Source organism: Hermetia illucens, chromosome 5 (genome assembly GCF_905115235.1).
Source record: "Hermetia illucens chromosome 5, iHerIll2.2.curated.20191125, whole genome shotgun sequence".
Lineage (NCBI taxonomy): Eukaryota > Metazoa > Arthropoda > Insecta > Diptera > Stratiomyidae > Hermetia > Hermetia illucens.
Window position 1 is genome coordinate 83523963 of NC_051853.1, and position 22520 is coordinate 83546482.

At 42.9% G+C, this 22520-nt stretch overlaps 2 protein-coding genes across 3 annotated transcripts; one reads left to right on the forward strand and one right to left on the reverse strand.

Annotated features, from left to right (window-relative positions):
- Nucleotides 1-1953: 1953 nt before the first annotated feature.
- Nucleotides 1954-12928, reverse strand: LOC119658315 (inhibitor of growth protein 3). Of its 2 annotated transcripts, none has more exons than XM_038065640.1 (7): nt 12786-12928; nt 12558-12629; nt 12114-12498; nt 3399-3478; nt 2970-3198; nt 2257-2509; nt 1954-2187 (listed from the first exon to the last, which is right to left on the reverse strand). In XM_038065640.1, the coding sequence occupies exons 1-7, from the start codon at nt 12811-12813 to the stop codon at nt 2071-2073; spliced, it is 1164 nt and encodes a 387-aa protein (XP_037921568.1). In that variant the 5' UTR covers nt 12814-12928; the 3' UTR covers nt 1954-2070. The 2 variants fall into 2 exon arrangements, with proteins under 2 accessions (XP_037921568.1, XP_037921567.1); XM_038065639.1 differs by having other exon boundaries at nt 3267-3478.
- A 46-nt stretch (nt 12929-12974) lies between these two features.
- On the forward strand, nt 12975-13514 carry LOC119658316. The gene is made up of 2 exons (XM_038065641.1): nt 12975-13132; nt 13198-13514. Exon 2 carries the CDS (start codon nt 13227-13229, stop codon nt 13431-13433), a length of 207 nt encoding a protein of 68 aa, XP_037921569.1. The 5' UTR covers nt 12975-13132; nt 13198-13226; the 3' UTR covers nt 13434-13514.
- The last annotated feature ends 9006 nt before the right edge of the window (nt 13515-22520 follow it).

A 22520-nucleotide genomic window follows, 5' to 3' on the forward strand; every position in this document is an offset into this window, starting at 1 on the left:
ATCGCACCTTCCGGGAAAGAATAATATAAGCGCACTGAATGCAATCGCTATCTGGATGGAGACCAATCTGGAAAACTTACAGCGACGGATACGTATTACTACATCTCCATTTCAAACGCATCACAAAAGCTCTGCCGCGGAGTGGACCTACCTGCCTCGTAACATCGGAGGCAAGGAGTGGTTGACATTGTGCCACAACCACCGCCAAGCCGACTTGCAGCGCGTCTATTTTTATAGCAAAGAGAAGGCGAGTCCCCCGCATGGGCTGCTTGTAAAGCAGATCGAAAGCTCAAAAAGGAACTTAATTCGTGATCACTAATATCGGGGGAGGGTCAGAGCTTCAAAATGGTACACAAGTTGGGGGGCTGGGGAAAAACTTTAAACGGTAATAATGAGAATTTCGCAAAAAGGAGCTTAATTCGTGCTCACTACTATCGGGGGAGGGTCTGAACCTCAAAATGGTATATAGGTTGGGGAGTCTGGGTGCCAGGAAAATTCCTGATTTTTGGAGGAATCTTGGGAAAAACTTTAAACGCTTATATCTCCATTAATTGAGAATTTTGCAAAACGGAACTTGATTCGTGATCACTTCTATCGGGAGAGGGTCTGAGCCTCAAAATGGTATATAGGTTGGGGAGTCTGGGTGCCAGGAAAATTGCTCATTTTTGGAGGAATCTTGGGAAAAATTTTAAATCCTTATATATTTCCGTTAATATTGCGAATTTCGCAAAAAGGAGCTTAATTCGTGATCACCTCTATCGGGGGAGGGTCTGAGCTTCAAAATGGTATATAGGTTGGGGGGTCTGAGTGCCAGGCTAATTGCTGATTTTTGGAGGCATCTTGGGAAAAACTTTAAACGCTCTTATCTCCGTTAATATTGAGAATTTCGCAAAAAGGAGCTTAATTCGTGATCACTCCTATCAGGGAAGGGTTTGAGCTTCATAATGGTATATAGGTTGGGGCCCTGGGTGCTAGGAAAATTGCTGATTTTTAGTGGAACCTTAGGAAAAATTTTAAACGCTTATATCTCCGTTAATATTGAGAATTTCGCAAAAAGGAGCTTAATTCGTGATTCCTATCAGGGGAGGGTTTGAGCTTCATAATGGTATATAGGTTGGGGGCCTGGGTGCTAGGAAAGTTGCTGATTTTTGGAGGAATCTTGGGAAAAACTTTAGATGCTTATTTCTCCGTTAATATTGAGAATTTTCAAAAAGGAGCTTAATTCGTCATCACTTCTATCGGGGGAGGGATTGAGTTTGAAAATGGTATATAAGTTTGGGGGTCTTGGTGCCAGGCAAATTGCTCATTTTTGGAGGCATCTTGGGAAAAACTTTAAACGCTTATATATCCGTTAATATTGAGAATTTCGCAAAAAGGAGCTTAATTCGCGATCACTACTATTGGGGGAGGGTCTGAGCTTGAAAATGTTGGGGGGTCTGAATGCCAGGAAAATTCCTAAAATTTGAAAAACTTTGAACGCTTATATCTCCGTTAATGTAGAGAATTTCGAGAAAAGTGTCTGAATTCGTTTTCACTGATATTTCGAGCTTAATTCCTGATCACTAGTATAAAGAAGATTTTGATCTTGAAAATGGTGAGGACTTGAAAAGAAGGTGCCCAACTTGTAGACCACTTCCGAACTCTTTCCTCCAAGGTCTCAGTATTTCCCTGACCTACAATTCTTAATGGTGTATACGTCAGTCGACGGGAAAATGGGAGCATTGACCACAAAGACAAAAAAGAAGAGGATGTTGATGAATCACCGGGTGGGAAATTATCTAATCATCTACTGTTATCCGACTAATAAATATGGTGGTAATTTTCATCATCTTGAACGGGAAGCATACCACCATCACAAGACCGTCGAAAAACTTACAACTACCTGCATGCTCTTTCGGATGCCAGAAATTCGAAAAACATTCCACATCAGGTAAAAGAGGAAAAATACGTTTCATTTTTCTAGATCTATTCATTTACTTCTAAATACTTTTAAATTACAACATAAATACTTTACTGTATGGGATAACATAGATTTTATCTAACTGTAATGATCCTTGAAGACAACGTCACTCAATTCTTCCTATTGCCACGCCTTCTCATCGACGCCGTGCATTTTGGACAGTACCACTTGCCCTTTGGCGATTGCGTAATGCCAACACATGGATAATGGAACCATTCGAATGGACACTGAAATGAAATAAATGCGAATCAATGCTTTCCACTATTCAGACTCGCTGCGGGTTTTCGATCACTTACTGCTTCGTTATCACAAGCAACCATATCTCCATAGGACACTTGGTTGCAAATACAGTAGCGGGGCTCGTTTGGATCATAAGTCCACTCTCCATCCGGTGTTTGTTCAACTGCCATTCCATTCTCGTTAATCACAGGACCAACTGGATCTATAGTTGTGGAATTAACTTGCGAACTGTGCGATGATGACGATGATGAGGTCGACGGCATTGATGTCGACGAAGAGCTTCCATGTGATAAACTGCTGGATATTTTCCTGTAAAAGTTTATATGGAACGATTCAATTAAATAATATAAGACTGGTGTACATTTCAGAACTAAAAAGATTATGCGGAGAGCGCTAGTGTCTGTGCAACGGCACATGCAGTACAAGTATACCATGTACAAGGTTGGATCAAGAAAAAGCTTTTAAAGACACTCCGATTTTACCTCTATAGATCTGGTTGCATGAATTTTATTTTGTGAAATTGTTGGCAGTAGAATATGTAATTTCTATTTCTAGGGCATATTCCCTTAGGTTTCTGGGTATCTGCTAATATGAGTCCTTTCATTTTCATGCGAGTATTTTCAGCAGGTGCTGAATAATTCTTAGAAAGGACAAAAGCGTGAAGGGAAGCTCTTGGTTATAAATACTTATCTTGCTATTGCAGGGAAATACAAAGTCTGCTCGATTTTGGTTGTTTAGATTGCAAATATAAAGTCGATCTCTTACTTACTTTTTGTGTTTGCGTTGATTGTGTAGTGAACTCCCTTCGCGTTCAACTGCTTGGATAGCATTGTGCGCGGCACCAGCCAATTCTCGTCCTATTAAAAGCTCGTGTGGACCACTACCCGACATACCGTGTATTGCTTCGTAAGACGCTTTCAAACTTGCGGTCCGCCTGCCTTGTGGCATCTGTTGTGTCGCAGCAATAGCCTGGCTAGCTGCCGCTGCAATAGCATTGCCTGGAATGTCAAAAACGAATTTGACTTAATATTTTGCTCAAAGATTTTCAATTGTTTCTCTTGTGTACCGGCTCCCATGTGTTGTAAGTTATATGAAACAGGGGTAGTAGGTGTACTGGGGAGCACCGAATGATGACCGAGATTTGGTGTTGTGGGACGTACAGTGGGCTGAGGTGTTGGAGGAACTAAACTATTATTACCAATTGCTGATCGTTTCTCTGATGCACTACCACCCCCACTTGTACTGTCTCGACGTTTTTCCGGCTTGTGACGATAGGTTCTGTAGAAAAAAAGTAAATCAATTTTCAATGTAAGGATTATCAGTGAGAAATATTAGGCTAGAATAATAATTAAAGAAAACGATGTTTGATCAGTGATCCCCCCACACAAAAAAAGAAAAGAATTGTTGGAATTATTCCTACCTTACTCAAGAATCTCCAAACGAATCGAAAGTCGAATATAGACGTAGTAGTACTACCGAAACTACGGGAACGCCACGCAGATGAAGGGTGCGCATAACAACCCGCGATATGAGCCGGAACGGGGGCATTCCCAGAAGCGGATTTTGTAAGGGCGAAAATTAACGACAGCACAATGCGAGGAGACGCCAGACAGTCTAATGTTGTACGCTAAAAACTACAGCCCTAAAATAATTACCGGCGATTTCAACACGTGGACCTTAGAGTGGCAAAATAATCACTTAGCCAAATCTTGAATGCGACCCCATTCTCGGAGATAGAGGGCTAGTTTCGTTGGTCGAACTGACATACCTCATTACATCTTTGGCGGAATGCATGACTTGAGGGATAACGCTATAACGAACGCTATACTCCCAGTGACCATCAGACTATCTTTCTCGACATTGGAAGCGAAGAAAGCGACAGTTTAAGATGCAATAGAAGTGGACAAACTAGGAAAGCTGGCAGGCCTCCTGGAACTTTTCAGGAGATATTTCTGACGGCTATAGAAAAAAGTCACGACCTGAAAGGATGGAATGGAAAGGCAGGCCAATTGTGTCAAGGTGTGACTGAGGCACAATGCCCCTGCGTCCTTTCCACATTAAGAAACATTGGGATCATCATGTTCGAAAACTTTGCCAAAAGACGAAGGGGAAACGGTAACATCAGGATCTGAAGAAACAATATCGAGATCTTCGTAAAAGGGCCGTACGGGAAAGCCAACAAAATTGTTATGGGTGGAACACGACCGCGTGTGGCATTGCCTAGAATTTTGTAATCAATAAGATACGTTGGCAAAAGTCACTTCAAGTGACATGCGACTCTTGTTCAAAATAATTATAACTCTTTTTCCCTAACAGGAGGAAGATAGACCTCGGCTAACGGTTCGACAGGACGTCTTCTCGATCTCCGAAGTAACAGAGGAAGGACTTCCGCGTTGGGAGAGATCTCGATCAAACCCCCCCATTTGGCTGCTAAGATCAGGTCCAAATGAGTGAGATTTGACTCGTGCTTGCTGGAAGGAGTGTTTTCCCGCCCAGTGGAAGAGGCAGTTTGTTGTGCTACCGAAGCCCCAAAAACCACCTGGTGAGCCCTTTTCATATCATCCTGCCTATCTTTTAAACACTATGGGAACATTTTGGAGAGGGTGATCTATACAGGCTGCTTCCGTTCATCGAGCTACCGAGTGGGCCACCGGAAAGGCAGTATGAATTTCGACGAACCCGGACGATGCGATAGCGTTAGTCGTAGATTTGGATTCGGTGGCGTTTTTCCTATTGGTAAATACTACGCAATCGACCATTTGAGGTTAAGACCAGCTTAACGAAACTGAGTACCTCTTACGAAAATTACCTCTCGGTGAGGCTTGTCTGGCACCAGGCAGAGCACGGGTCTAAAGCAATATACAGCAGGGTTCAGTATCGGAACCCCACTGTGGAATATAATGTATGGTGGAGTTGGCTCCTTTGCGTACCAGAGACAACATTAATTGACGACCTGACGATAGTAGCAGTTGCGAAGCACTCCGAGGACGCGGAACTTTATACTTACTGGCGAGTTCTATACACGAATGCACTGCTTCACGAGGCCATAGAGCATGTTATATTCCAATGTCAATAAGATGCTGAGATAGAAAGAAAATGGAGAGCGGCAGACGCAATAATAGCCGCATTACAAAACAAACTCCATGAACTGGATCGAGACCGGAAAGAGCGACGGGTGCGCAATCTGATCGTGCAGGTGTAGCCCAGAACCCTCCTTGGGAAATAATCCCCTCATGGTGGTCCTGCGGTGAGAATTCAATACAGTGCCTGTGCAACCTGGCACAGCAATGTCTTTTTAAGATTTCCACCTTCACTATATACATAACTAATTTGGTCTGGAAACTATTACATCGATAATTGCCACGTTCACAAACAAGTCGGGATACCGGAAGCTGGGCGCTTTGGGTATAAAGGTTTTGTGTTCATCTTATGTGAGAAACTCTCTGCACGATTTTCCATTCGTACATAGTTAAGAATACAAAATATTCTGTCATATTTTGCAACCATCAAGATTCACAAATGCACACACATATCAACGACATAAATGCTGGGTTCATCCTAAATAAACAAACATTGTCTATTACGGCATTGATAAATTGATGTAACGCATCTTCACGCATTTCCACTTTACTCCGTGCACAAAAGCACGTACGTAAATTAGAAACCGGTGGTAACCAGGTACACACATCTCTCCCAAATAACTAAAAAAAAGAAAAACTAAAACATAATGTGATGATGGCGTCATATAAGTCTTAGGGTACAGTAAATTTAACTGAATTGCGAAACTTTGACCTCTCCTAACTTTGTTAATAATAGTTGGATTGCCTTCAAACTTTTCAGAATTATGTCCCATATTATTGGGATCGTGGTAATATACTATTATTAACTTTGTTTGTGCGGATCGGAACGCGATGTATTTCGCGGCCTAGATTTTTTTCAGATTTTTCGGTTGGATAGGTTCTAAGAACAAAACCTGCTTCACTTTTTGGGGGATACATTTTGAACCCTATCTTCCATATATTTCACCCAATATCAGAAGTAAGATTAGTTTCGGAGAGTACTATTCAATCCCTTTTATTTGATACTCCACATGAGCATATCATGTGAAAAAAAATGTACTTTTTAAACTCAACACAAAATATAGCCACTCGCTGCATATAAAGGGGCACACAGACCACATGTTGTCACCACATGTCGTGACAATGGGTTCAGCCGTTTCCGAGTAAATCAAGGTGTGACAGACAGACAGACGGACAGAGAGACATTGAATCAATTTTAATAAGGTTTTGTTTCACACAAATTAATATGTACTATCCGCGGCTCCGTGTCATGCCAACTATCTGCTTCTTTATTGTCTTGATTGGGGGAACCGGAGAAACTCAGCAAATAGCATAGCATTTCCTCTTTTCTTTCTCCTCTAGCGTAGTTTTTTCATTACATTATCCCAGGAGTCCGAGGGAAGCCTGCGGTAGATTCTAGTGGTTTGGACACTAAAAAAAAGTTTTGAGAAAAGTGGTCTAAATTGCGACAGCCTTGGCTACGAGGTTTGCAATTTGAACCGTGGAAATTTTCAAGTAGCAATTTCTGGACAATGTCTTACAGCACGGGCCAAGTAATGGCGGATGATAAATCCGCTTTGCTTCAAAGCATAAATGTGTGCATTGTTTACTTTTATTGTTATTTAAAATTGGGTTCGCCTACCGGATATTGTCGCTTTACCGAAATTGAAAATTCATCAACTGTGTCATAACCCCGGCTACTCCAGCCACAAAGCTGCTAAACCTTGCCAGTCATACCCTCCTATTCCACCTCTGCCAGGAAAAGTTAAAGAAGGGAAAGCTGGGGATGGAAACATAACTGGTCTAATGCCGATTTGTGGAAACATATCCATGTAGACCTGACACCGTGAAAATGAGAAGACTCTCAGCCGACGGCAGCGGAAGGTACTGTGAGAAGAGGCGAAGTTTCTTGGGAATAAGGACATGGAGGACGCTGCACCACCAAGTTTGAAATATCCAGCGAAATCGGACGTAAGATACCGGGCCTGTCGGCGGTAGGTGGGGACAAGTAGGTTAACCCGGTTAGACACACCTGAGCGCAACAGGCGGTTTTCAAATTAGACTATATTTATGCCTAAAAACGTAGTAAAATTTTATTGACAACAAGACTGGCAAAGTTCGAATATTGCTTTAAATATTTAAAACATCAGTACATCATGCCACGCATTCTTCTGGTTCGTCCCAATTTTCCCTTCGTTTCAAGATTAACTGCATATTTTCTACCAAACGGATATATGGGGATCCAAAAATCAGAAGGCATTCCAAAAAGTGGATTTAGTTTTCCCAGTAACTCTTCCAATGCTCTAGGCCACCCTATGAGCATTGCAGTGCTTTGAATAAATATATCGAAGGGCTGCAAATTGAGTAATGCATTTAGAGCTGCGTCGGATGCTGTGCTTATAGCATCGATAATGCCCGAACACACAGTACTTTGCAGTGCGGTTAGTTTACAGCACTTGTCTCACCTTTACTGACCACACTACGGATGCATAAGCGAGCATCGGCCTAATGTTAGCAACACATATCCACTTTACTACCTGTGGCCTTAATTCCCAAATTGAGGCAAAGGTCCGTCTACAGAGGCCATAGGCATAGGCAGCGTTTCATCTTTACCTTTGCATGTTTTGTCCAAAGAATTGAAGGGTTCTACTACTCATCTCTAGAAGGGAAATAACACCATTGCGGTGTTATTTGGATTTACTGACAGTCGATGCCTGAAACACCAACTGTCAATGAGATCAAAAATCTCGACCAACAGCTACCATAGCAACATCATCCGCATAAGCTTGAGCGTATATTGTATCGTCAACTCCATGCTCCTTGGTGGGATCAGGAGTCTTTCAAAGTGCAGGGACACCTCCATCTCGTAATCGTCTTTCAGAGTTGCGGGAAATAGGGCAAAGTACTCTAAATGTGTGCGATTCAGATTTTCCAACTGATCTTCTATTCCCAAAGCAGTCCTTAGCCGCCTAGGAAGCTCCATTTGTCGCCCAGAAGTTCATTGAACTTCGTCCAATCGCCAGTCTATAATCAGCTCAAACAACTTTGTAGTGCAGATTGTCAGGTCAATAACTTCACCCTACGTTGACGGCCGTCAGACCAAAAGAAGTGAATGGCCTCTTGCCATTAACCTGGTATTGTAAGTTGACCGTAACTAGGTCCTGGCAACAAAATTGTCTCAGCATGATTGCCTTAAACAATTTCGACATTAGGACGCAGGCTCTCGGTCTCGAGGATCTCTCATCGAAGAAGATCTTAGTCCCCTTTACTGACCGAATAACAAAGATTTTATTAAAATGGACCCATACCTCTTATACCAGAAATATATCAGAACAATCCTGCCACTTGCTAGCGTTGCCGCTAGTAGGCAAGAGGCTTTGGAGCGCTGCAGAAAAATTTGACTAACCTTTATGTTTATAGACATAAGTGTAATAATGTGAAGACCGACGCTAACTTCTGAGTCTGCTGCGTCCTCCCTTCCTCATTCCCAAGAAAGTTGGCTTTCTTTTGCAGTGCCTTCCATGGTCTTCGGCTTGGAGCCTAACCACGTTCACGATATCCGGGCTGCATTAATTTGTTTCCATACCGATATTAGACCAGTTGCGTCCTGGTAAAGATTCTGACCGGCAAACCTGCGGCGAAGATACCTATACTAAACACACCTCTTTTTCCGTATCAATAGGTCCCGCCACCCGCATTTTTAACGCTTTGAGCCGCCGACATCGGCACATGATCAGGGAGATACAGGGATCCGTCAAGAGGCACGAATCCATGCCGCAACACTGGCGTCATTTTCAGAGCAGCTGAACCGAATGTGTGGAGCGTCCAGCTTCAGACTTCCAAGGATTGTGCGAGCTAATGAGACCCGCAATGTGATTTAATCTATCCAGTCCAACGAAAAACTCCACGACTTCCTTGACCTTATTACGCATTCGCGGTGCCGCTTGCTCGTTTCTTGTGCATTGTGCACGGTCGCAAACAAATATTTTACTCAATTCAATTGGCTCCTATGGCTCGCGTAAAGTTCTACACTTCGAGTGAGCTGAAAGCTAAGCTGTGAGTGTCCTAACTGGCGTAGATTGCTTTGTTCGGTTGCCTCGTAATCCTAGGTGTGCGCTCCTTGCATACCCCAACCCCAAACAGGTTCAGCGGTCGTGGTTGAATTGGATAACGAATTAGAATTCCGGAGATAAGACCGCCCGCCTTCAACTCCGCGCCAGACGCGCCAATTACCAGGATAAAAATTGAGCTCGCTCTGCAGTCAGCGACGACGAGAAGAAAACGACCGCAAATGCTTCGCCCACTGTTCTTATTTTAAGCATTGAATTTCATTTTTCTATTACTTTATTGATTCATTATTTCATCATCAGATTCCTCCAGTTGGCGGCGCAATTCGCGCTGGCTGGCTTCGCGATGGACGCCACTAAATCCAACCATGCGGTGGTCAGGTTGGGCGAAGAATCCGTCGCACTCGTCGCTGACGTGCTGAGCGTGTACTCCTGCGCCCTATTGAAAGAGCAGCTCGTCACGCGCCTTCCCGTAAGTGAAAAGCTTCGAGAAATGAAACAGCTGAGTTGACTCGGAGCTCCTAAAGTTCTTGTAACCTCAGCAATTGCCGGAGGACCCCCCAAACCAGCCTAGCGTGTGCCGGCGGTAATACTGTGGAAGTGTTAGCGGCCACTGTGGACAAGATACTTGAGGTGCAAGGGCACCCCGTTGTCGCGGATATGTCTTACGATTCCGCCGACGTGGCAGAATTAAGGAAGCAATTGGCCACGCTTACGGCCAATGCGTCCGCACTGACGGCGGCTGTGAATGTTTTGCTTTCGAGAGAGTAGTTGAGAGGGTCGTGATATGAGCGTCCGAGTGGTCACTCGTCGCGGTCTGCATCGAACTCTGACGTGGGTTTGCAGATCAAGCCACGAATGTACCAGAATGTACAGCCACGTGTACCCGAATTGCAGGAACACGGCGTCTTACTGTAAACGACCTCCTTAGTAGGCGCAATTATCTTGTAGACACAGGCGCAGAAGTCTCGGTCCTCCCCGTCTCTATACCCAACAAGCTATTTCCTCAGAAGATGAAATTAACAACAGCGACCTCCACGCCGACATTACTCTCTCTCCCTCTGAGCCAGTTAAGCATGATTTTCAGCACCACATCAACACTACTGGTTCCCCAATTTACTCGAAGATGCGTCCTTTACCACCCCTGAAACCCGCGGTTACGCAGAGAGATTTTGAACAGCTATTTAAGCAGGATATATGTAAACCTTCCAACAGCAGTCATATCCGCCCCACCTGGTCCCAAAGCCCCACGGCGAATGGCAACCTTGTGGAGATTATAGACGCCTGAATGCTCAGACAATTCTAGGCTGGTACTCCACTCCACGGTTCGAAGACTTTCCACATTATTTAGCAAACTGTAGCGTTTTCTTGACCTTGGATTTCGCCTAGACCACTGTAGCTCCCAAAGGTGTTTCCAGCGATTAAATTATTTGAAATAATTAAGACTTGCCTTTTCTACTCGTTAGTAATCTTTATTAAGCTTGTTAGCACTGATGAAGGGAACAAGCGGTTCCCGAGATAGCGGTTTTTGCAAGCTTAATAAATATTCCTAACGAATAGAGAAGACAAGCCTTAATTATTTCAAATAAAATCCGGAAGATATCCCAAAGACGCCCCTGCACACATGGCGGACTCTTCGAATTGACACGGATGACCTTTGGCCTGCGCAATACGGCGCAAACCTTCCAGAGATCTATTCGCTCTCTACTATGAAATTTGGACTTGTTTCGCTTACTTGGAGGACATTCTGGTCGCATCTTCAGCACATCCTGCGTGCATTTTTTAAAGTCTCCTTGACAATGACATTGTTAACGTTGAAAGTGCAGATTTCTCCAGCAGCAGGTGACATTTCTAGGCCATTCCACCACCCATCGCAGCATACAACCCAACGCAGACATGATGCAAATTATTGCGAGTTTTCCACTACCAAAGTTAGAAGGTTCTACCCAAAGCTGCTCACCACCAGGCTTTACTTAACGCCTTCCTGTATCCTCCTAACACCAAAGTTTCTCGGAAGGTTATGTGGTTCCAGGGGCCAACAACCAAGCAACAACTAGTAAATGCTACACACATTCCCTCAACAAGATGCACCCCTAGCCGCGTTCGTCGATGCCTCAGACAGTATGCCCTGCTCTTCACCAAGTGGTGAACCAAAGATAGCAGTCATTGGATTTCTTCTCAAAACGATTGAATCATACTCAACGGAATTATACCGCGTATCTTAGAATCAAGTACTTCCGTTTCTCGCTTGAAGGTAGCCCGTTCACCGTTTTCCCGGACCATAAGCCTCTAACTTTTGCCTTGAGGCAGAAGCCCGACAGAGCGTTTCCTCGTCAGTTTCAGCACTTAACCTACATCATCATTACCTAGCTTGGCTAATTTTCTAATCCCAAGTGTGTTTAGTGTTTAGGATTTTATTTATTCTGAGGTTTTTGTAACCAAGCCATGAACGTCTCTATCCTACACAAGGTCTACATTGTAGAAATGCTGAGTCTGGACGGCAACTACTGCTTGGCACCTTAGTCATACACCATGCGTCCGTACTCAATATATTCAGAACGTTTCCCCAGGACTCAGAGATGCAGAATATCTGCCCATTTGATCCGCGTGGAAGTAGGACCGGTCTCTGAATATGTACTAACGATTGTGCCCTGGCCCTGTGCGCCCGAGAGAAAACTGTTCAATGAATTGCAACGGACCCAATACACTTCTAAGCAATTGAGCTGAGAGTTTCTGAGGACAGCCCCCAAACACAAACCAATTGACATACAAAACACCTCACAATACCTGCTGGATTCCTTGTGCGAGTGGTGATTGTTGCTGGGTATTGCGCCGAAGTAACGATTCTCCTTTTGATTGCTCAGATTCGACATAGTGCTGTTGCCGTCCAGTTCCAAGGACCTCTTCTCCAATATCTCCGTAATACCATTGTTATCTGCTTCCAATTCGCACTTGAAGTTGAACAGTTCGCTGTCCAGTTTGCGCAAGTACCTTTCCACCAATTCATGCATTTGTGTGGCCAAATTCACCTTCTCATCGGCATCCTCCAGGACCTTGTAATAATCCTTCCGCAGTGTCTGGAACTCGGCATCCGCTTCGGTACCTTGCAGTTCACCTTTCTTGCACTGCGAGAAAAAAGCGCGGGAACGTTTCTCAAGCGTGTCCATGTTATCTGCAAATTAGCATAATTTTTTGCAATTCCATTTGCTTTACTCGAATTTCTGTACTTACTTTGGACGGACAAGTCCATTTCTCGCATCTCCGTGAACCGATCTCGTAGCTCCTGCGGCAGGTGCTCGATCACTTCAAGGAAAAACAAAATCATTAACCCAAACAAATTTCAAAAAGTTTGGCGAAAAGTTGGTAAACAGCTGATCCAATTTGACAGCTAAGGATCGCGACAGTGGCCAAGGTTTCGGATAAAATCGATTTTCTCAAAGAAAATTTCAAAGCACTCACTTTCCAAATAATCCTCCAGGTAAAGCATTGTGTCGGCTGCCTTTTTAAATATCCTTCGGGATTCGGAACAAAGGCGAGCGCTAGAAATCCTTAAATATTAAACCACCACTCTCTCCAGCAACACGCGCTCGATGACAAGCAATTTGACTGGCGTTTGACAGCAAACTTGTACAATTTGTAAATATTGATTTCAAACGCCAATTGCAGTTCAGCGGTGCGGAGCGGTTCTAGTACTTCCTGGGACGATTTGACAATCCTTCGTGTTTGTAAACATTTTCGACTGAGCTGCTTCTACACTGGTGGATCTTCAGAAGCATATTTTGGGAAAAAACTATACTTATTGAAAGGTGGGCCCGGATTTGATTTTCGTAGCTAGTACAAATGTTGTGTATATCTTGAAACGATTTCTTAGGTACAGCCAACTGTGGAACTCAAACCAAAATGCGGAAACGAGAGTTACAAAGCTTCACACTTAAACTCAGTGACCTGAAGGAATATGACACCATCAAGCAGGAAAAACAGGCCCAAAGAGCCAAGGAACGCGGTGAAGAAGGCTCCTCAGCATCTACGTCGCAGCCGCCGATAGCGAAAGTCGGACCTAAATCGAAGCAGGAGATCCGCGAAAGGATAGGCTTGACCGACACATGAATTGTGATCAGCGCTTTCGTAGTTAATAATTTTGTTTGAGATACGGAATTTTATAAATTGATAAATAATTATCGAATGTCATATGTTTATCTTTTTCCAAAATCTTCATTCTTTTTGTTCGAGCCGCAATTGTTAAATCCGATCTTCCATTTGTTCAAAAGTTCTCAGGATGGGTTTGATTCTTCAGTAAGGCAAATCTTTGCCATAAAGAGATAAATATATTTGGAGTTACTCCACTATGTCTAATCTCTCTTAGTGACAGGCAGACCAAGAGAAAACCTATCTCAATTTTGTTAAAAAATGATGGCGTGGAATAAATAGTCTAGAAGTGCCCAGGCGTTCACCTCGCTTGACGTAACAGGACAGGCACCGTTCCTGCCGCAAAGATCCACCCATACCTCAAGAGTTCTTGACGCATAGACGGCGTCAGGACGTATATAAATTATTCCGAAAAAACAAATAACTGTCTACAGTCTAAATATTGGTAGCTTCACCGGGAAGACGGAGGAACTCGCAAGGACCTCATGAAAAGGGGCATTTGCGTTCTCTAAAGAAACTCGATGGTGCGATGTTATAAACCTCAAAACCGTAAAAATGGTTATAAACTTATCTATTTTGGTAACCCACGCGCGCAATATGTTTTCGACATTACCATTTCTGAGGGTTTCTGTTGTGCCATTAAAGAAAGAACGATTTGATGGCAGGCTTGTGAACCTTACCTTCATATGAGCTGATAGCATAATTCATTTCTTCGCCGCATACGCATCACAGCTAAGCCAACCCTAGGCCGAGAAAAATGCTTCCTGGCAACTGCTTGTCACAAAGATCCGTCACGTACTTGCCGATGGCTACATCGTCATTGCGAGTGATCTTATTGGTCGTGTCGGTGAAAAAGAAGACGGCAACAGTTGTACAGTAATTTTCAATACATGGTTTATCAAACGATTGTATCATCTTCCTACGTTTTACAGTGGGAACAGTAAAACGCAAATCGACTATATTCTCATAAGGCGTAGGCACTTTATCACTGTCACTGACTGCAAAGAAAATTAGTTAGCATAATTGTTAACAGATGACTCTAATGCCAGTAAGGAGATCTTGTCAAAGGCGCAACTTAGTTTTCTAGTAAAGTGCTTTTTGAAATGCTTCGCGGGATATAAAAGGGCCAGAAGTCCACCCACAAAGACACAAAAGTTCAGAAGTGACCGGCAGCGGAAGCAAACGTGCTTACTCAAAACTGCTGAAAAATTTGAATAATTTTTGCCAAAATATCACCATCAAGTGGTTCATCAACTTGTGCTCAAGGTATGGGACAGCGAATCAATGCCTGACGATTGGCAACGAGGTATTATCTGTCTCATATATAAAAAGGGAGATATCACACAGTGCAGCAATTATAGAGGTATCACGTTGCTGAGTACTATCTCCAAGATATTCTCCTCCATCTTGCTAGGCCGGATAGCCCCATACGCTCAGAACATCATTGGCCCATACCAAAGAGGCTTCACTCCAGGCAAATCAGCAACAGATCAGATTTTTTCTCTGCGTCAAGCGATGGAAAAACTGTTGGAATATGGGCATCAGTTGCACCATCTATTCATTGACTTTAAAGCCGCCTATGATAGCATAGCCAGGGTAAAAATGTACACAGCCATGAGAGAATTCGATATCCCGACGAAACTGATAAGACTGACTAGGCTGACCCTGACCAATGTGCGAGGCCAGATAAAAGCAGCAGGATCACTCTCAAGACCATTCAACATCAGCAACGGTCTACGACAAGGGGATGCCCTATCATGCGTCCTTTTTACCCTGGCCCTCGAAAAAGTCATCCGTGATGCCGAGGCAAATGCTGACGATATCGACATCATGGGAAGAACCACCCGAGACGTACAAACTGCCTTCATCAAGATCGAACAGGCCGCGCGAGATCTTGGGCTGCACATTAATGAAGGCAAGACAAAATAATATATGGTGGCAACGTCAGCACCAAAAACCAACCAACCAACAACATCAAACCGCACTGGTCAAACGGGAAGCATAAAGATAGGAGACTACCACTTTGAGACCGTTGATAATTTCTCCTATCTAGGGTCGAAAATCACAACCGATAACAGCTACGATGATGAAATCCGCGCACGGTTGTTGTCAGCCAACAGAACCTATTTCAGCTTACAAAAACTGTTCCGCTCGAAACGTCTCACCATAGGGCCAAAGCTTTTACTGTACAAGACAATAATCTTGCCAGTCCTCATGTATTCCTCGGAGACTTGGGTTCTTAGCAAGAAGAAGTGTGAACTCTTGGCCGCCCTACATGAGGATGGACAATTCCGTAGCATACATAACGACGAAATCTATGAGCGATACCATGACCGTCCGGTTGTGGATAGAATCCGGCTCAATAAGTTACGGTGGGCGGGTCACTTAATCCGTATGGATGAGGATGATCCCAACCCGGAAAGTCTATAAGGACAATATCTATCGTAGAAAAAGGAGACGAGGCAGACCCTGCCTAAGATGGAGCGATGGGGTAGGTCAGGACGCCAGACAGCTTTTAGGGATTTCGAATTGGTGGACCTCGGCGCAAAACCGGGATGTCTGGAGTTCCTTATTAAGGAAAGCCTAGACCGGATACCGGTTATTGTGCCGTTGATGATGATGATGAAAATATTTAATGAGACGGAAAAAACTCATATCGACAAATTGTCGCGACCGCGCCTAAAATACTAGACGTAAGAAAACCGCCGCATTGGCGCCAGACCCTAAGAGAGTGGAAAAAACAGTGATGGTGGTAAAAAAAGTGTAAACTAACAACAGAATATGAAAAGTAAAACAAAACGGTGAGGTGGAGGAAAGTGAAAATCTAAACTGTGTTGAAAAGAGTGACCAAGCTGACAAAATGGAGAACTGAGCCCAGGAAAACCCGAAGCCCCCGAACAAAAACTGTGACAAACACAGAATAATAGCCTGTCTGCGGAAAAGCTTGGACGAGATCACCAAGCAACTAGCGTAAGAGGACCTGCGCGAACAGCGAAAACTCAATGAAAACTTGACGGAATTATGATAATAAAAGGACTCCAAAAGTCGCTGGACACCAAACAAGAAAAATCAGCGCACAACAAAAGGATGAGATGGAAACCACTACCCACCAAACCCAGCGCATCCTTGACCGAAGAAGAGATGTCAACAGATATCTTGGAAAGTCAGTCCGAAGAAAAAGAGGAAAATCCGGAATTCCCAGCACTGCCGCCCCCGAAACTAATAATCAAGATCCTACCACCGTCTTCAATCAGAAAACCATGGCCCAAAAAGGACTCAGTAAGTAGCATTAATACTTTAAATAGAAATACAGACCACAGAAAAATATGCAAGTTCTTCAGAGACCATGGTATCCAATACCACACTTATCTAATCCTCGAAGACAAAAATCTGAAAGTAGTCATAAAAGATCTGGAAAGAATCCCCCTTGAAGACATCAAGGAAGATCTCGTTCAGATAGAGTCTCAATGACCACGAACGCAATGCCATAATTGCCAGCAATTTAGCCATGCATCAAATAATTGCTTTACACAAGCAAGATGCGTTAAATGCGAGGGAAACCACCATTTCACTAAATGAGATAAGAAAGCAGACGAAAAAGCGAAATGCACAAAGTGCAAAGGAGACCATCCGGCTAGTTATGGAGGCTGCCCCAAAAATCCGAAAAACTTCCCAAAAACTTTCGTACAAGTTGCGAAAACCTCTGAAAAACCAACAACAACAAACACACAAAAAGTCTCAAAAGTCCCAATAATTCTCGAAAAATCTCCAATCCTATACAAATGGATCAAATTTTTGCAAATATGCAAAACTAATTTCAATTCATGATGGAAACAATGATAGCCAAGATGGTCCAAAGCACCTTTAATGCACAAATCCCGCAACTAAAGTCCTCCGGAAGGCAAAATGGCAGAGTCTAATTTAACGATTCTAAGTTTGAACGCCAACTCAATTGAAGGAAAATACGGAGAATTGAAACAATTTCTAATTGACAATAAGACTGAAATCCTACTTATACAGGAAACATTCTTAAAACCAAGGGATCGTCTCAATATCCCCAACTTTTACACATATCGGAACGACAGGCTGCACGGAAGCGGAGGAGGAACAGCCATCATAATAAAAAGAAACATATCCCACCACCAAAATCAAACCCCAGGCCCCAGAACAGAAGCCCTTGAGATGAACATCATCTCAACATACAAACCCACTGACTCCACAAATTTCACTCCAGAGTTAAAGCTCCTCCTAGAACAAAATACACCCACAATCCTAGAAAGGCACTTAAACTCTTACCACCGCCAGTGGGGCGCTACAAGGAACAACAAATCCGGAAATGAACTATACAAATTCGTTTGCGAAAACGCATTCACAATCCACGCCCCAGTAGAACCTACCTACTACAAAACCGGGCATAACGGATCCATATTAGATATGGCAATTACAAAAAATTTCAGTAGGTACCTCTCAATTGAAGTCCTTGACGAACTATCCTCCGGTTACAAACCCATACTACTAACAATACAAATTCTGAATTTCATAGACCCTCCTAAAACCAACCTTATTAACTGGAAGGAGTTTAAAAACTCATTAAACAACTTCTCACAAACCTCTAAAATAGTAACTAAAAAGCAATTAGAATCATCAATCAAAAACCTAACACAACTGAAATCCCAATTAAAAAAGGGCACCACTATCAACTCCCGACTAACATTAGAAAAATTATAAGAAAAAGAAATAAATTATATAAGAGAGGCAATAATACGGGGGACCCAAACCTTACAACAGAATAACGAACCAAATTAGGGAAAAAATTAATGAATTCAGGAATCAACAATGGGGCCACTTCCTCGAAAATCTCGAACCAGGGAACAACATCTTCTTGAGAATGACTAAATAAAGAATGGATAAAGATTACCCATGCCAACCATACACGGGCAAAATGGGCTAGGACATTACAAAGAAGGAAAGGCAAAGGCCTTCATCAATTCCCTGGAACTACAGTTCAAAGAGCAAATATTTTCCGACGATGACACAGAGGAACAAGACCCTACTACACCACCTCTACAATACCCAAAAAATCACCAGGAAAACCAAGAATATCAGCTCAAAACTGACTTCAATGAAATTCAAAACATCATTGAAACATTGAACAAGAGAAAAGCCCCGGGATGGGACAAAATCTCCAATAAATGCCTAAACCATCTCCCGAACAACATCATAGGGGCTACAACAGAAATAATAAACGCGGCATTCCAACTAGGATACTACCCGAAAATTTGGAAAACGATCATTGTCATTCCAAAACCAGGCAAAGATCTAAAGTTCCCACAGAATTGGCAACCAATAAGCCTACTTCCAACTATGGCAAAGATCGCCGAAAAAGTCATCCACTCCAGACTTAAAGACACCGTTACAGAAACATGAGCAATTCGGATCCAGACCAAAACAGTCATGCGAACTACAACTTGCAAGAGTAGCGATGAAACCTGGCATCGTCCATTGAACCTTTCTACATCCCCCAGCCGAGGCAGCATGAAAGCGTCACCGATCATGAAAAGGAAAAGTATCGGTGGCAGAATACAACCCTAGTAGATTAGACTGCGATTCGAAAGGTGTCAATGTGGACGTTACAGAAGAATTCAAAGTGGAAACCAGCCTACTCCCTGTCAATCAAGCTTTCATTCCAAAATTATTTCAGATATCATCTCTGCGACAGTAAAAAACACGCAAATACACCTTCAATCATTTCACTCAATATGGGTGCCCTCCCTGGGAATTTTAAGGATCATCTCCTTTTTCCATTCATTGGGAAATAACTAAAATTCTGCAAGGAATCAAGACTGCTATATGCTGATATGGGTGTTGATCGCGACCTGACAACAGAAGTAACGAAAGATTGGTTCAAGAAGGTGTGTAATCGCCACTTCTATGGAAAATGTTGATCGACTCACTACTATACGAACTGCGGATGCGGATAATAAGGCTGCGCTAGCTGATAGTCGAGATCTCTTGATTTAATTGACAATTGGTGCCCCAGGTATGGTCAATCAATAAATCCAAATAAAATCACAATTGTATTATGTACAAAAAGGAGACAACTGAATGGTCTTTGCATTCCATGAGGGGTACAGCCCTTTTATTTTCAGAAGATGTGAAATATTTGGGTGTTATTCTAGATAAGAAGCTTCTTTGCAGCAAACATGTAGAGATAACGATTCATCTGGAGGCGGAGTGATCGTTTTCGAAGCAACCGGCTTTTGAAAATTTACTGCATGCCGGTCGCACATTTTTTTGGACATTAGAGTTGAGTTATAAATTGAATTATAAAATTAAATAGTGTGAAATATTGTTAACTCAATAAACTTAAAATTAAATTAAATTGAAAATTGAAATTGTAAATTTATTTCCCAAAGAACAACAATGCATCCAGATGAACACGAGAAAATGGTGTGCCATGTGGTGATTAGTATTTCACACTAAACTCTCACAGCCTATCGAATATACAGGCGGAACTTTGGGGACTCAGGCCTTCGCTTATGCATTGCATCCGTAGTGTGCTGGGTTAAGGCGAAACAAAAGAATTCTCACTGTAAACTAGCCTCACTGCAAAGAGCTGTATGCCTGAGTATTACCGGTACATGAGCACGACAACCAGCTCTATGTACAGGGTGCGGTAGCATAACTTCCTTTTTTAAAATGCGCGCCACTTAGTTGATGTCATAGCGGAGCGCTAGTGGTCTCGTTCAAGAGAGGATACTGTAAAGTTTTGTCCCGACACGGTTCAGTCGCCATAATGCGTTGGAATAGTGTGGAGCGTACCTTTGCCGTTGAGGTTTACTTTTCAAGCGGATGTTCGGTTATTGCAACACAGCGTGCATTTCGGAATAGCTTTAATTTAGCCCCGTTGGCTCCCGTCCCAAACCTTAAATCAATTGTTACATGGGTCACTACATTCACACAAACTGCAAGTGCGACTAAAGGAAGAACTGGAGTCCCTCGGCACGTTAGAACACCTGAGAACATTGAAGCAGTGAGAGCGTCAATGTTGCGATCGCCAAGGCGTTCTGCGCGCAAACACGCATCTGCCCTTGGACTATTCGATCGTTCTGTGAGAAGAATTCTTCGTAATGATCTTCATTTTCATCCCTATAAGATGGCGATAGTGCAGGAACTTTCAGAACGTAACTTCAATTCTCGGATGAACGCGTGTGAGCTTCTTCTTGATATCGTTCCCGAGGGTGCTATTGTTTTTTTTTAGCGATGAAGCCCATTTTCATTTGTGTGGGTCGGTTAACAAACAAAACATGCGCTACTGGGCTGACACCAACCGTTGAGAGTTGCATTCACCCAAAGTTACAGTGTGGTGTGCAATCTCCTCAGCTAGAATTATTGGTCCTTGGTTTTTTGAGGAAAATGAGGTTACAGTGAATTCGGACCGGTATGTAAACATGCTACAGAATTTTTTTTCCCACGGCTAAAAATTTGGATTTGGGGGATACTTGGTTCCAACAAGACGGTGCAACAGCACACACTTCAAGAGCATCGATGGCTGTTTTGAGGGAACACTTTCCAGAGCGCCTTATCTCAATTAGAGGCGATTTGGAATGGCCGGCACGCTCTCCCGATCTGTCCCCTTGTGATTTTTTTCTATGGGGTTTTTTGAAATCCCGTGTTTATGTGAACCGTCCAAGAACCCTACAAGATTTCAAGACCAACATCCAAGAAGAAATTGCCAACATAACACCTGCTATGCTAACAAGAGTCATGACGAACGCCAGAAATCGGTTTACGCAATGTGTGGAGAATGGGGGACGTCACCTAACAGATTTGATCTTCAAAACAATGTAAATAAAAACTTTAGACATGTACCTACATTATAAAAAATAAATAAATATTTTCCGATGCATACAATAGTTTTTATTGAGTTTTGAAAAAAGGAAGTTATGCTGCCGCACCCTGTATTTGTATAACTTAATTTGTAGCCCTTGCATTTATATATTCAGAGAAATGCAATGAGTGCAGCTCATAGCCTAATACAATTAGACCTATAGGGAAATAGCGGACGTGAAGGGCACAGCGCGGTGGAAAGATTATTAGAAAAACTGAATCCAATTTTTGCAATGCCTTCCTGATTCTCTGATCTCCATATATTTGTTTGGAAGGAAATATGAAGTTATCCTTAAGCCTCGAGAAAATTGGGACGAACCAGAAAAGTGAGTGGTATGATATACTGATGCCTTTTACACACAATTGTTTATCAGACTGAGCATGTATACCTGGCTGATTGACAAGTGGTTAAAGAACAGGCGCATCGCAATTTGCAGTGATAAACAAGCTGCCCAGGGGGCTTTGAGTTGTCCTTTGTTCACCTCAAAAACCATTCAGATAGAAGACAATTGAATTTTATTTCTAGATTCAATACGGAACTGCTCTGAGTACCTGGCCACTGTGATAAAGAGGAAAATGAAATCTCGGATGCCTTAGCAAAAGAGGGTTCAATTTCTCTCATGGCATGACCGTAACCAACAATTGTAGTGTGACGTGTCGCTGTGGCTAATGCTACTACCAAAAGCTGGTAACAAAGTTCCCATAATGACAGGCTGCCGAGCCTTAATGCTTAACGCTGGACATATCAAACTATTCCTGTAGGACCAACCAAACACACTGCAAAGTTTATTCTGTCGAAAAGCGGGAAAATTTCTTACTGGCCATATTTCCTTGTACATATTTTCCGAATAGGGATTCTACAAGATGATACGTGATGATCCTGTAATGAGAAAGCGGAATCCAGGGAAAATTTTTTGTGTATGTAGGTGCTCGGCCTATTGATGCATGGGACATCAGATTTTTGGTTGCACCGGGTAGCATCACATCTATTAGCGGAAATCCTGCGATGTAAAAATGAATCTGAGTAGTATACTACTTTGTCTCTCCACCATGTCATACAGATACACACATATAAATGCAAACATTAGACCTTAGCTGCCCTTCTAGATATAGAAGAAGCATTGAACACTACTGAAGCCTTCCAAGCTTTAATTAGAA

Coding starts and splice junctions, on each gene's coding strand:
- LOC119658315 (XM_038065639.1), bottom strand. CDS start 12,813: ATGCTTTACCTGGAGGATTATTTGGAAA. Junction 12,630..12,785: donor CCTGGAGGATTATTTGGAAA/GTGAGTGCTTTG, acceptor TTTTCCTTGAAG/TGATCGAGCACCTGCCGCAG. Junction 2,510..2,969: donor AATCAACGCAAACACAAAAA/GTAAGTAAGAGA, acceptor AAACTTTTACAG/GAAAATATCCAGCAGTTTAT.
- LOC119658316 (XM_038065641.1), top strand. CDS start 13,227: ATGCGGAAACGAGAGTTACAAAGCTTCACACTTAAACTCAGTGACCTG.